The sequence below is a fragment of the Pterocles gutturalis genome, unplaced genomic scaffold (assembly GCF_000699245.1).
Source record: "Pterocles gutturalis isolate BGI_N339 unplaced genomic scaffold, ASM69924v1 scaffold19730, whole genome shotgun sequence".
In the NCBI taxonomy this organism is placed as follows: domain Eukaryota; kingdom Metazoa; phylum Chordata; class Aves; order Pterocliformes; family Pteroclidae; genus Pterocles; species Pterocles gutturalis.
Genome location: NW_010143890.1, coordinates 1 through 10,311, shown reverse-complemented (window position 1 = coordinate 10,311; position 10,311 = coordinate 1). Strand labels below are relative to the sequence as shown.

The 10,311-nt window shown below is 38.9% G+C and overlaps 1 protein-coding gene across 1 annotated transcript; it reads right to left on the bottom strand.

The window, feature by feature from the left end:
- Positions 1 to 2,245: 2,245 nt before the first annotated feature.
- LOC104470117 (chromosome unknown open reading frame, human C12orf66) lies at positions 2,246 to 8,262 on the bottom strand (the record flags this gene model as incomplete). The annotated part of the gene is made up of 2 exons (XM_010084928.1): positions 2,246 to 3,345; positions 7,970 to 8,262. Coding segments are annotated over 2 exons (1,110 nt in total), but the record flags the coding sequence as incomplete, so codon positions are not given.
- Positions 8,263 to 10,311: the final 2,049 nt, after the last annotated feature.

Genomic DNA, 10,311 nt, shown 5'->3' with positions numbered 1-10,311 from the left:
AACCCAGAGACACCCCCACAAAAGCTTCTCTCTCCAGCACCCTGTTGTCTGGACTTCTCTCCCACTCCCTCGTCACACCATGCAAGTAATGGTTATGGCTCCCTTCGGTTCTTCATCAACCTAAATATTCAGAAATTCTTACCCACAAGTCAGATGGCTTCTCTGGCTGCTTCCCCAAGAACCTCTGAAGAAAACTGCAGCAAACAACCCCTGCAATGATAAGGGGTAAAGCAAGTCTCGCCTCCTCCTGCACAGAAACATCACCTACCATGCCTTCCCAATTCCCAGAGACATCACTCGCCAAAAACACTGGCAGTAGCATGAAGTGAATGATGAGGTCCACTGAACAGTTGCCTCCTTTTCCTCTCCCCATACTGGAAGCAGCCGCCAGCCATTTCAGCAACCGGTAAAGATCTGCTCCCAAGGGTGGTAGATGTCTCCTTCACCTCTTCCAACATGTCCCCTGCAACTCAGAAATGAGCAAGAAGGTGTCTGTACCACACACAGTCTCTTCCCCCAGTCTGCTCTCCCCTTCTCACAGATAGCTAGTATGACAGGGAAACGCTCTAGAAGCAGACAGAATTTGTACATCAATTTATTACACTGCTGAAGACTAGGAATCAGTTCTGGCAACAGCCTCTTTCCTGTTACTCAGGCTGAGGAAGTCAATAGTACAATGTTATTACACGGTCACTGTCCCACAGAAGGAAGCACACAAACTCTCTCAATACTGTCATTTGCAACTTTGTCTTGTTATAAGAGCAACTCAAGCTGCAAAGTGGAATGCTGTTACAAACAGGTGCCCTCCAGTTGCTGGTATATTTGCAACTCCCAGTATTTTCCAGTGGCAAAGAGCGGTCTCTGAACTTTTGACAGTGATACTGCAGTCAGACTAAGACTTCAGATGAAAGGCAGTAGCATGGATATTCACAACAGACTAACATATAATTATAGCAAAGCATGGCAAGCTCTATTTGGCACAAAGCGGAAAGTTGGAGAGTTACATTTTGAAAACAGAACATGCTCATGTGATTGTAAAGAAATCAGTACTTGCAGAAAGAGGCAAGAAAAGTTACCACAACCTTTTGTGGGAGAGAAAGGGAATCGGTAAAAGCCATGTTTGCAGTGGTATCTTTTATATTTCAGTCTTAACAGAAACCAAAATTTTTACTTAAACTCCCTTCTAAAACAAACCTGATGAAATTATACCTTACAGTGTCAACTAAGGATCTAACTTTTACTACATCATACAGCAGACCCGTATCAGTCCTCCTGAACTCCATGAAAGTGCTTGCACAACTGCATAGCTAACAGTCAGAAGAATCACACAACATAAAGCTACAGGTTGACCCTTTTATTGTATTTGGAAATATTGACTTCCAAAATAAAGCACTTCCAGGGTAACTAGAAAACATACTTTTTCCAAACCTGCAGCCTAGAAGAAGGTAGTGAAAGAGATATTTTGAAGTGAGGTAAACATACTGCATAGGCTACATATTTAAATCCAATTTCCAAAAGTGATTTGGCTTAATTGTGGAATTATTTAAAACTGAACAGAAAGAAAAAAACATATAAAAATCTGAAAACAAATCCAGGTTGACCCTAACAGCAAATTATAAAATAACTAATTTACAAGGTGCATTTCCTGCTGCCTTTGTTTTTTTTTTTTTAAGTTAGACAGACAAGAGCACAATTTGAAGAGAGCTTTGCTGCTTTTTCCATGGACCTGTACCTTCTAGAATACCTGCTCAACCTCAGCTTGCCTCCTTCAGTTAATCTGAGCCAAGACTGGTACTGGACACACCATGTCACAACACTCCAGTGAATACTGGCCGCCCAGCCCATGCTGCAGCTTTTCTTGCCCTAGCCTGTGTGCTGGAGCAATGACAAAGCTTTATGACACAGGGTGTTCAGAACAGAGAACGGTGCTTAACAGACAGTGTCAGAGACCTCAGTTATAATTTTAAACCAATTGAAAATTAAGTTATAACTAAGAATAGTGCCTTTTGTGATTCTCATATTTTTATTTAAAATGTGTCCTTGCAGGTTCACTTTTTTTTTTTTTTTTTTAATATTCCCTTCTATCAGTGTTTAGTTCCCAGAAACCATTCCTGTCAGGCAATGCAGTTTTCTGAAAAGATAGTATCTTCCATCCTCACCAGATTTTCAATAAACTCTGTAGAAGACAGTCAATAATCAGAATAAGATAAAGTGCATATATTCCTTTCTGATACAGGCAACAAAGTTGTGGACTGAAAAAATAAATCATACTGAAAATTTAAAACCACACAAGAAAATCCTACTGTGGCCATTTAGCACCCCACAATTAAGTTGTCCCACTGAGTACTGCTCAAAAATACTTTTTTTTCAAGTGTCTGTTAGCTTAAAAAAAAAAGGAACTTATAACATTAAAAATAATGGTTCCTTTTTAATTTGACTCTGAGAATCATTAATTTATATAATCCTTGAAAGCTACAGCTCCCCCAAGGCTAGCATACTGCCTTGACAACTTGTAAGTAGTTTGCATTTTACCCTTTGGATCCAGGCTTCAAGCTTGCAAAAGCTTTGGAGTTTTTAAGGGAATGTGAAATTTCATTGAGAAAAGAAATAAAATGATAGTCCCTTTCTGACTTCTTGGACTCAAAAATAACCACAATGGTAAAGTGAGGTTCTGGGCGAGTCAGAAAGTACGTGCTTTGGACTTTGTCATCATAGAAGTGAACAACCTTCTCCAAACTGTTGAGGTCAGAGGTTCTATCAGTCATAATCATGATTACATTGGGCCAGTGCATGACAGGCCTGTCGCTGGGCAGAGATACCACTGCAGGGTACTGATCCACTCCTTTTGGGGCTTCCCTGTAAGAATGGGGATGATGATAGCCATGTCCCTGAAAACTCTCTGATCCACGGTTGTCAAAAATTAAGGAAACATTGACGGCATCATACTTCCGGATGAAGCTGGAAATTTTCCCAAAGTAATCAGGGTTTGTTTTAGCAGTCAAAGTTTTCATTTCAGATGCTGTTGTTTGTCGACTAAGGGCCTCGTGAAAGTAAAAGCTAAACTTGGCAAGGAGAATGTTCTTGAGCTTCATCAGCCAGAGGAAGAGGTGCGGAGGTTGTACAGCCTTCTGAGACTGCCCTCCAAACAGATGCTTCTTGGTCTCTCGCTGCTTCTCAAAAATTTGGCCCCAAGTCTGTAGTTTTGTGTGAGCACTGTGCAAGTTGACCAGGGATGGAAGGAACTTCCACTCTGAGATCTGAGCCTGAGCTTTTAAGAGATGTGCAAGCACATCTACTTCCAGCTGGAAACTGCTTTCAAGAGGACTGAGGATTGGATGATGAAACCTAGAAAACATAGTATCAGTCAAGACATGAGAACTGCTGTACTCAACAGTAAATAATCAGATAGCGTTTGTCAATTCACCAACAGAACACCAAACATCAAAGCAGAGTAAAGTGTAAACCAAAAAACAACCTTGTTAATTTTAAAAAACAGTGTTTTTAACATAATTAGGGCAAATATTTTAACGAACATACACCACTTCGTATTTGACAAAAACACCTGTGAGACAGTTCTCTATCAAAGCAAGGGAATTCTATTTGTCAGTTCAAGAACAATCACCATTTATCTTAATCTATGAACTACTATAGCACTATTTATCTTTAAATTCAGGTGGTTTTGTTCCAATTTAAAAACCTTTGTGGTGGTAAAGTATGTCTTGATAGTTACAGAATAGCAGTAAGACATTAAGCTAAATCAAAGGAATTACATGATAAGTTTGTTGTTTGTATAAGGAAGCTATGAGGAAGCCAAGCTGAGTTTGTTTTTTTAAAAATTCACAATAAAATTACAATGGGAAATTTGTCAATAGAACCAGGATTAACTGTATTTACCAATGAACCAGGTCTCAAACTTTAAAACTTGGTGTACTAAAAGCAATGAAGGGGAAAAACATTTGGCAGGATTTAATCATATCACAATGACGACTGCAACAACCTATTTCTCACTAAAAAGTCAGGTCAAGATCAGCTCTCAATTTAACTGATTTAAAAAAAAAAACAAAAACAAAAACCCAAAAAACCAACAACAACCCACTTAATCTACCAGGTACAAATGCCACTGAACATCTTATTCCCAAGAGGATCCTACTATTAGAACAAATCTTGATGAAACTGAATTTTAAAGATCCATTCTATAGCTTTCTCTTCTCAGTTTATTTTTTCTAAACATCAGGAAAAAAGACAGATCCAGCATACCTCCCTCCCCTTGATACTCAAACTTCTTGTAAATTTATAACATCATAATCAATAAATACATACTTAATTCAAACTGTGCAAAACTGTTCCAGTTACAGAAGCTAAATACTTAACTTTAGAAAGAATGAGTCTTCAGCAAAGACAGAAGCAGCCTTTTTAATAAATGTGTTCTCTAATAGGCATTTAGGACTCTTAAAGTGGTCTCCAGCAAAGAAAAACCAATAGTTCAAAGACAGGACTCGATGAGGTTTCAATTTAAGCAAAGACAGATTTATCCCCTCACTTCAGAAGAATATTCTGGGTCTTGTTATTGCTTTAAAACAAAGAAGTTTATACTGAATCCTTCCAACCTTTAACAGCTCATCTACAGACAAAGTGAAAGTGACTCCATTATTCCCCTCAGCTTCCAAGACACAGTACATATAATCAATTTTGGAAATAATTGCCTCAAAACCATAACAATTTTGTTGTGGACCAGATGAGACAATGAGAATTTTAGGCTTTTCATGCCCTCTCCCTTCACTGTTTTTTTTCCTTTGACTTTCCATCAAGCTCTTGCCAAAATATTCTTAGGCTCGTGAAAATTGTCTGACAATTTTAGCACTATTTTGAAGCCCCTATTTTTTTGACAGCCACAATACGTGTCTTGAAAGGATTTGCTATTAAGATGCAAGTCCAAATTTATTCGAAGAAAACAAAATGATGAATATCATAAATCAGTTGAGGCACCATGTCCTGCAAACAGGCTAGCTTGGGTGACCAGCCACCTTCTGTATACTGTACATGTCAACAACCATCACGTCCACCTGCTCTATCAGAGATACTGTGATTACTGGCTACTTTGGTGTGCTGAGAAGTCCAGAGCATACTGACATTTCTTTGAACAAACAAGAGTAAATTAAAAATAATATTCTGCTAACAGTCAACACCATAGATTTCCAACGGTTTTGGTATTCAGCAGAAAAATAGTTTTGTTGACATGTATTAGAAGGTGCGAAAAAATCATTATGCAACATTATTTGTTCCAGATAGTCCCATCAAGTGCACACTTAGCACAATGAGTTTCAACACACCTTCAGTCAGATCAAGGTTTTCTTCAAACTTAAAAGCAATTAAAAAATTCATACTAATGCAGCACTGACAAGTTTGCTGGCTTAACATTATAATGTACAGCTTCCCAATTCTACTTTGCTTCATGACTCACAGCTATGTTCATGTTTCACTGCACAGCAGGATTTGCTAAACTGTTCTAATCCAAAAATACACACCTCAGCCACAGCTCAGAAGCTTGATATGGTTGCAGAGTAAACTAACAGGTTATGTACTCAATATATCTGCTGTAACTAACTTTCATAACACAGAAGCATCTGACTGAGCTCAGTGTAAAACAGACAGGTTTTTACAATATTTCAATAAACCAGACTGTTAAGAACTTAAAAACACCTTGGAATTTCCCCCTCCCCCCCAATCATTCTCAAAAGCAGAGGGATGCTAGAGTTTTGTTTTGCAGACTATGAAGAAGCCTCATTTTTCTACAAATTTTTATTTCCTTCCATAGATCACACATGCATGCATGTATTTACAAAACACTGACTAGATTAAAAATATTTAACACTTAAAAATAATTACATCAAAATAGGTTTACTAGTTACTTATTCATTTTATACTTGCTTCTGATGCTGTTTTAATTATTTCAGTTAAGATCTCATCCAAAACAACAGTTTAAAAAAATTTAGGAAAGGTTGTTTCTCCAGCTGTATTCTATAGAAAAGCAGAGAGGAAAATGTCTAGTGTTGGCTGTGTACAAGTCAGCAATAAATAGTAACAAAAGAGCTTTAAACTATTCAAGAGTTAATGATTTTTCAGATGCAGACAATATGACTTGATTGTTGATTTCAGTCAATTAATTGTCATTCCTTTGCCAGCAAGCAGTTCTTTGCTCTACATTATCTGAACAGCTATTTTTCGATGTAAAGGAAAGAAACCAAGGTCAGAACCTACCTAGAGAACAAATGCCCTGTTTTGCCTTAGCACAGTTGGCTGAAATAATGGCACACATCCTCAACTACAAGTGAGGAATATATTGCCAGAGGGAAGAGACTGGGTAAAGGCGAGTTTATTTAACCTCTCACCAAAAATGCCTTCCAGCCAGCACACATCAACATAACAGCCCCCAGAAACTGATCCAAGATACAATGAAACTACAGGAAGGACTAAAGAAAGGTATCATTATCCTCACTTTTTTCAGAAATATTCTGTATGTGAGTGCGGAGGACCACACAGCAGCTACTGCATTAGCTCTGACAGCATCTTAGAATGTCTCCATCTTAGAGATTGCTCATTAACCCAAAGCATCATCAGTATTCTTCCCAGAGACACATGTGTCACTGAAATTTATTTAAACAGCATAGTAAAACATTTCATTTGTAACAGTCCCCAGTCAATTCACTGAAGTATCAGTTCTTTTTTTCAGATTATTAACAGTCGTGTTGACTCAGCACATTCTCAGAACAGATGGTGATGGTTAGTATACGACATAAGTAAATTTAAAAAAAACCCCACAAACTTACCTCCCTTTAGTATTTATCATACCAAGGAAAAAATATGTAAGTTCCATTTTTCATTGGACTAACAGCCCTGATATCGTAAGGGTTCACAAACCAAGAACTGCAGAACAATCACAAGTAAGATAATACAGACTAGTTTTGATTTTCAAATAGCAAAATGATGTAGCAATTTGCCTAAATTATTCCTAAAAAAATAAGGGAGTCAGTTGCAGTGCCTAGATTTGGAATGTCAGAAAACAGCACTGAATTTTTCTGATTTTTCCTGAGTGTACACATAATAAAAATGTAACTGAAAAAACTAAGACCTGAGAATATTCTCCCCAAATGTCTTCTTGGACACTATTTCACCAATACAAATTTTTTAAAAAATCCAACTACCTTTCAAAGTTACCTTCTTACAACAGCTACATTGTTTTGCTTTAAAATAGAGAGATAGAATTTGAGTCTATTGATAAGCATTCAGAAATTCTCTCTTTTTCAAACGGACATCACTTTCAAGGCTCACATGTGTTAGATGCAAAATAGTCACCCCAGAGTCATTTAGAAACATCCTGGGATTCTTGTAACAGGAACTATTAATCTTAACTTCAAGAAACCATAATGACAGGGACCAAAGACTCAGAGGTGCTCCTTCTACTGGCTCCAACATCTCCCAAGAGTGATAACAGGCCACCATAAAACCCTACTAGGTAGACCAAATAGTGATGCTGTAGCTTTTAGAATTAAGTAGACATATATTCTAGTCTAAAATTGTCACACAAATATATGTTTTATTTACATATCAATTTTACTGAAGTCCCTATGGAATTAATCTCGTTTCCTCTCCACTCCTAATGAAAAAGTGCAAGAAAATGCATCTTTCATAAGGAAAATGATTCTTCCTCTGAGTATAAACATAGGGAAGATGGCTCCCATAACTTAATGAATAGAAACTCCCTTTTTTATTTTTCTTCTTCAGAGAAGTTGTATTTTCAGACTTCACACCTCTGATGCTGCTGACCAGCATTCACTTCATGCATGAATTCATGCAAACAGCTGTGGTGCTCAGCAGTCAAAGGACAGCAAAGTCTTTAGGCTTGCTTTGAACCTCAACATTATTTATATACAGATGTCCGAGTACTTACTGCCAGCAAATAAGCACTGACCTTGAGCTGTATTTCTTTAAGATGGATTCCAAAATGTTTACCAGTTCCTCAGAGTTAATGAACTTTTGGGTGCTGAGCGTGTACATTTTTTCATAGAAGTCAGCAATTTCCATCCGAGCCTGAACAAAAAAACAGAGCTGTTCAGACAGGTGAGAAAGCAGCTCTTCCAAGTGAGGAGCTGTTCCTCCTAGCGCATTGCGACCCGTCGCCACCACCTTCTTCAGCTCATTATGCAGAGATGTGTAGATAGTTCGGATGGAGTCCTTTCGGCTGAAGAATGACTGACCACCTGTTCAGATAAATACGGAGGTATTACCAAAATCCAGGGACAGCAAAGATAGACAGCAATACTGGAAAAATTTACGTAACTATGCTTGTTTTCCCCTAGGTGTTCCTAACGGTTGTTTGATTGCTATACTTTTTTTTTTTTTTTTAAATCAAGAAACAAATTTCAGTGTATTATTTTGCAAGTAACTAAATTACACATAGGATATACTCAAAAGCACTTTAGGTTATTTCAGGCAAGTTACATTTATCTAAATTCATATCTCAGCAGACAATGACTGTTGCAAAACTTCAACTCCCTCACATCAGCTTCAGTTATGGTGGGACTTTTCAGAACACAAGAATTCAGTTAAACTTGCTACTATGATATATGACCTGGAAACACTGCTATCTGTGGAAGTCAGAAGATTCAAGTCATCATGAAATTTTAATAGCCTCCACTCCTATGAATAACTCTAGATCTTTTCAACAGAATTCCCCTAACAATATCTCACCAATCATGAAGCACTCGAGTTTGCAAAGCAAGCTTTAAATGGGAACCATGTGGCATCTGTGTGTAGAAACCAAATGTTTCCAGTCCCTACAGAGTCTTAATACAAACCAGAATCAAAAGGGGGAAAAAAAAAAATCACAGTTTATCTCAGTGAGACCACAGAGCAGGTTAATCCATAACTGAAAAAAGAAGGTAGTCTATGCTTCTCTCTACCTGCTCAACACTATTAGGAATTTTTAAAAAGGAAAAAAAAAAAAACCAAACCCAAAAGTAGAGGATCAAAGTAAAAGATATTTAACTCTGATGTTACCAAAGGACTGTACAAAGGTACTAACCTTATTTCATAATTTCTATTTACAGATGCCCTTACATGCTGCTGTGGCACTCAACAGCTGCAGCAGAGCAAGGATCACAGGGACCTAATCTGCAGAACTTCTAAAGAGATTCCAAATTTAGGTTCCATTTTGGAACTGCTTATAAATTTTGTAATGGTGAGTAGTCCTTTTCACATCTATTTTACACATATAATGTTCAAAAGCGACCTTAGTAAGGTGAGGAAGAAAGGCAAAGAATTGTTTACTATGGTGAAACAGCTACCTTCCTAAGCCAAGAGTTGCCCCCAAGTCACAAGCAGGATGTAGAATCACCTATTGCTGTTGTTCACAAACTATATAAACGAACAAAACTTTGTTCCTTCTGTTGCCAATTTTATAATTTCTGCAAGACCAAATCCACTTTTTATAGTCAGCCTTACAGACAGCCTTATAGACATTGTGCATCAGACTCATATCCCTTGATCCCTTTACCATGGCAGCCTGCAGTTCAAAGAGAAAATAAGCAGCTTTGCCCAGAGGGCAACACGATGACAGCTTGTCTTGTGCCAGTTTGGGATTTTTTTATGCACGTACTGAAAGAATGAGAAGCAGCCAAGATTGTGGCAAAAACTTCCTGAGATCCTGCAGAGTATATCTCGCGCCACCTCTCCCCACCTACGAGGCTATCTTCAGCCTCAAATACTTACACGTGTATTTACACATATGCAGCTCTAATATTAGGCCTTGGAACTTAACCCTTTGGTCACCCCACTGAGCTCACCTTTGACAGAATCTCAGTCGGAGCATCCCAGCACAGAAACAGCTCTGGCTAAATTTTGGGAAGGGCAGGTAGGTAGCCTACCAGCCAATAAAGAGATGCACCCATTTGCACAGCCACCGTGGCACCTGCACGGCACCTGCACTCTCATCTGCTCTGTAAGGGCAGCCCCAACGCTACAGTTGATTCCTCACTGTCCCCACGGAGACTCGCTGACCCAGCGCTTGTGTTTCAGACGCACAGATACGCACCTCACCGAGGCCAGGGCCCTCAGGTACCTAGCCCTGTGCAACTACCGCTTAAGAGATTACCTCACAGGGCTACACACCCGCCCAGCTAAACCCGGTCCAGGCCGTGAGCAGGCACGGGCCACTGCGCCCCCAGCAGCGACCCAGGGCGTAAGCGAGGGGCAGCCCGGAGAGGGACAGGGAGCCCGAGGGACGCGGAGGGGCAGAGAGGGGGACCCCCCCAC